General features: G+C 60.1%; 1 protein-coding gene across 1 annotated transcript; it reads left to right on the forward strand.

Annotated features, from left to right (window-relative positions):
* The first annotated feature begins 35 nt into the window (after positions 1 to 35).
* On the forward strand, positions 36 to 3992 carry SURF2 (surfeit 2). The gene is made up of 6 exons (XM_020888494.2): positions 36 to 138; positions 236 to 390; positions 1587 to 1690; positions 2474 to 2662; positions 2826 to 2992; positions 3530 to 3992. Exons 1-6 carry the CDS (start codon positions 61 to 63, stop codon positions 3611 to 3613), a joined length of 777 nt encoding a protein of 258 aa, XP_020744153.2. The 5' UTR covers positions 36 to 60; the 3' UTR covers positions 3614 to 3992.
* The last annotated feature ends 886 nt before the right edge of the window (positions 3993 to 4878 follow it).

The following is a 4878-nucleotide window of genomic DNA, read 5'->3' on the forward strand; positions in this document are numbered from 1 at the left end:
GCCCCGCCTCCGGCCCGCCCCCCGACCCACGTGGTTCCGGCGAAGGTCGGCGAAGGAGCCATGAACGAGCTGCCGGCGGACGTGCGCGCCTTTCTGCGCGAGCACCCGAGCCTGCGGCTGGAGCCCGGCGCCTGCAAGGTGGGAGCGGGGCGGGGGTGGGGTGCGGGAATCCCACGGCGGGCCCGGAGACCCCCAGCGCCCGGACCCCGTGACCGCGCCGCGCTCCCGCCCGCAGGTGCGGTGCGCTCTGACCGGCCACGAGCTGCCCTGTCGCCTGCCCGAGCTCCAGGTCTACACCCGCGGCAAGAAGTACCGGCGGCTGGTCCGCGCCTCCCCGGCCTTCGACTACGCCGAGTTCGAGCCGCACATCGTGCCCAGCACCAAGAACCCGTACGTGGCCGGGCCGGGGCGGGGCGGCCGGGCACTGCCCGCGGAGACCCAGGGAGGGACAGTTTCTAGTGCTGAGTCTGGGACTGGGTAGACTCCGGAGCCCCGACCCCTCCTCGCAGAGTGAGCGCTCTTCAGAGATGCGGCCAGTTTGGCAGCGCCCACCCTCCCGTCTTATAGGAGACCTGAGATGCAGGTGGGAGTTCCGGAGCTGTGAGTCACCTGGGACCCCAAATGAGACCCCCATCTCGCTCATGTCTATGTGTGTGTGTTCAGTCGCTCAGTCGTGTCCGACTCTTTGCGATCTGGTGGGCTTTAGTGCACCAGGCTTTTCTGTTCTTCACCATCTCCTGGAGTTTGCTCAAATTCATGTTCATTGAGTCGGTGTTGCTAGCTAACCATCTCATCCTCTGTCGTCCCCTTCTCCCCTTGCTCTGAATCTTTCCCAACCTAAGGGTCTTTTCCACTGAGTCGGCTCTTCGCATCAGGTGGCCAAAGTATTGGAGCTTCAGCTTCAGCATCAGTCCTTCCAGTGAACATTCAGGGTTGATTTCCTTCAGAAGTGATTGGTTTGATTTTGCTGTAGAAGGGATTCTCAAAAGTCTTCTCCAGCATCACAATTCAAAATTATCAGTTATTCCGCACTCAGCTTTCTTTATGGTCCAACTCTCACATTCATACATGACTACTGGATGGTAGTGCATTACAGTGGTACCGTCTGCATATCTGAAGTTGATATTTCGTTTTCTTTTTGTAAACACGAGGTTTGCCACCTGGCCTGTTTGCTTCGTAGAGGGTTGGCGCACTTGTGGTCTGTCACCTGAGGTTCTGAAGGCGGTCGTTTTCCTTCTTTAGTGTAAAGGAGAGCTTTGATTTAGCCGAGAGGGCATGGTTGACAGTAGTAGTCAAGATGAAGGGGGGGTGGCAGACAGTCCCGCTGTCCAGCACTTTGTGAAGCGGTGGTTCACATGCCTCTCCTGCTGGAAAAGCCTGGGGAGGCTGGCCAGGCTGTCTAGGCCTGTTTTCTGGGTGGACGGTGAAGCTGTCTGGAGGAGTGGCAGGCTGCAGTTGCTTGGAGGAATCCTGATGCCTAAGCCACACGGCAGACCTCCCTCATCAGACTCTCTAGGGGTGATTCTAAGATGTGGCCATGGTAGAGAGCTGTGGGTCTGGACCCTGGCTTGTGAACTGTCCCTTAGGCGTCAGCTGTTCTGCAAACTCACCCTGCGACACATCAACAAGTCCCCGGAGCACGTCCTGAGGCACACCCAGGGCCGGCGGTACCAGAGGGCGCTGCAGAAGTGTAAGTAGCCTCAGGGGACATGGGTGTCTGGGTGCTTGCGTGCTCTCCCCAGGACCAGCACCCCTAGAAGGCAGAAGCAGCAGCCCAGTCAGCCTTTGGTGGCCCTTGGTGGATGCACCAGGCCCGGTCCCAGCATGGTGAGGAGAGGGTCATGGTAGAGACGGCCCAGAGCGAGCAGCAGACTCGGAGTGACGTGGGTTGGGTTAAGTGCTGTGAAGGAGACGGTGCTAAAGCATCCTCAGGTGGGCCTGCCTCACACAGGAGGCTCTGTGAGGGTTTCTCTTTAGACAAGACTTGAGGGGCTGCTGGAAGAATGGTCGGCATGGCCGTGGGGAGGGGGGTTCTGTAGGATGGCTGCTGTGCCACCCGGCAAGTGGACCTGGAAAGGCAGGTGGGGATGAGACCACAGAGGGTCTTGGCAGCTATGGATGGGAGTGCGCTGGAGGGCTAGAGCCAGGACTTCATGGAGCACACCATCCAGGGAGGGGTCCCAGCTGCTGTGCCTGAGCGGGTGTCAGTCTCCGGGCGGCAGGCTGGCGTGGCTTCCTGGAAACTGGCTGGAGCCGAAGGAATGGGTGCTCCAGGCCTGTTCAGTCTCCGCTGTCCTGCCCCTGGCCCGCACCCCGACACCCCTGGCTGCTCTCCCCAGAGGAGCTGAGCTGAAGGCTCTCCTGCTGTTTCCCTGGGGAGGAGGGTGGCAGGGCCCGGGCCAAGCCCAGCTGTGTGCCGGAGGATGGTGGGGAGATGTGAGGGAGCCAGGCAGCATACCGGTCTGTCTCACAGATGAGGAGTGTCAGGAGCGGGGCGTGGAGTTTGTGCCGGCCTGCCTCCTACACAAGAGGAGGAGGAGGGAAGAGCAGCAGGATGGTGACAGGCCGCCACGTCCTAGAGAAGCCTTCTGGGAGCCCCCGTCCAGCGATGACGGCGCCGCCCCGAGTGACAGTGATGACAGCATGACAGACCTGTACCCGCGTAAGCTCCAGTGCTCGGGGTCCGGGTCACAGCTGTCCCCGCGGATTCCATCAGCAAGCCGCTCCCTGCTGCTGCATGTTCGCCTCTGGTCCTGGGCCTGGCTGACCCCTCGGCATAGGTGGTGCACTTGACCTAAGACAGCCCAAATCTCTACCCCTTGCAGCTGAGCTGTTCACCAAGGAGGACTTGGAGGCGCCCGGGCCTGGGGACAGCGCTGACGACTTTCTGACCGAGGAAGAGGATGAGAGGCTGAGGGGCCCCCGAGAGACGGGCCCTGAAGACGGGGGGGCCCTGGGAGCGGGCCAGGAACGCGTCCTCAAGCGCAGGAAGGTAGTGCTGTCTCCCAGGGTGCCGGTGTGGCAGCGGTTTCCTGTAGCCGTGGGTTTCAGCTTCTTTAGAAAAAATCAGATCCTTTTTTTTTTTTTTTTACAACTAAAATTTCAAGCCAGCAGTGTACAAGACAGGTGCTGGCGGGGCTGCTTCCTGGTCTGCGCTTTCACAGAAGGGGCTGCATGGAGCAGGCTCAGGGCCCCAGGTCTAAGGCAGGATGGCCCGGGCACAGCGCAGGAACCTTGAGGAGAGGACTCGACCAGAGCCCCCGGAACCTCTGAGACTGGGGCAGGAAAGACGGTTCCGTCAGTGACACAGCACTGGGCTGGTAGAGGGCGGGGCAGGGCTGTGCGGTTGGGGTCCCAGTGCTGCCTTTAACTGCCCCACCGAGTCATCAAGGAAGCCGCAGCCAGAAAGCTGCCCAGGGGTTCCCACTAAAGTCCCTTTCTCCCTGCAGGCTGGGGTTGGGGGGCAGGCTCACAACACCCCGGCATCGCATCAGAATGCCCCCGCTAATGGGAATTCTCTGTGCCACAGAAACAGTCCAGCTCCTTGAAAAAGAAGTTCAAAAGTCACCACCGCAAACCTAAGAGCTTCAGCTCTTGTAAACAGTCGGGTTAATGAAAGGTCGCTGGGGAAAACGCATCGAGAGAATTCTGAAAGTCCTCGGAAGTAGCCCGCCAGGGTCCCCATGGGTCCAGCCGGTGTCCCAAGACCTGCTTGACGCACTCCTTGCTTGCTGCCCCTGCACGGCTGAGGTCTGAGCCCCACACCCAGGGAGCAGCACGGACCCCAAAGGAAGACCTCCGTCTGGACACGGTCTCGGGCAACGCCTGGCAGGGGCACCCAGAGATTGCCCTGGCCAGGCCCCACCTGGCTGGCGGACACCAGAGGACCACACTGCGTACAACAAATGCCATTATTTATTTTGACGTGTCTCCAAAAATCAAAATGTTTTCAAACACAACTAAGATATAAAATACAGCATGAGATTTATACCTATTTCCCACAGAGAGCCAAAAAAAAAAGTATTTTTTTTTTTTTATTGTTTTTGCTCAAACCAATTTAGTAGGTCCTTTCTCCTCTTACATAAGCATCTACCCTGCCCTGAGTGTGGCCCACTCAGGGCAGGGGCTGTGGACTGGTGACCACCAGGGGTCAGTCTGCTTTTACAAACCAAAACCTGCCACAGAGCAGCTGCGGCCTGGCCAAGCGGGCTGCTCCCTGGGCCAGGAGGCTGGGTGACTGGGCGGGGTGCGCAGACAGAGGCCAGCCTGCCCAGACTGACAGCGAGTCTGCCCCCCTGCGTGTGGGCGCGCCCGCGGGATGGAAGTTGAAAGCCCTCCATCCTTATAAATACTTGGGGAGCAGGGAAGTGGGCTCCTGGGGGTGGGGTGTGAGGAGCCTCTGCAGTGGTGGGGCTCGGGGAGGGTATACACGGGTGGTGCTGGAAAGGTGGCGATGGCTCCCCTCGGGTTAGCTGGGTCCAGACTGCAGGGAAGGTTCTAGCAGCTCTGGTGGGTAAGAGCCAGCCTCCCCCTGCCCTGTGAAGCTGGCCAGGGGCTCGAGTGGGTCGGGGTGGGGGTTGCTCCCCTCACCCTGGCTCAACACGAAGGTCCGTGTGGATGCGGGTTCGGGACTGGCCCCAGAAGCCCCAGGGAAGGCCCTCAGGTCAGGCTCGCACCCCCAGCAGATGAATCCAGAGAAGACGGGGCCTGCTCCAAGGCAAGGTTTGTGAGACCTCGGAGGGCCTGGCCCCCAGGAGGACCTGGGGAGGGGCGGGGGCATAGGGGTTGTGGTCACCTTGTGGCCTCTGCTACTAGATGGACGAGTGAAGAACAGCGAGAAGAGCTCACGGCCCCGCCCCCAAGAAGAGAAACACAGTA

The sequence above is a fragment of the Odocoileus virginianus genome, chromosome 2 (genome assembly GCF_023699985.2).
Source record: "Odocoileus virginianus isolate 20LAN1187 ecotype Illinois chromosome 2, Ovbor_1.2, whole genome shotgun sequence".
Taxonomy (NCBI): Eukaryota; Metazoa; Chordata; class Mammalia; order Artiodactyla; family Cervidae; genus Odocoileus; species Odocoileus virginianus.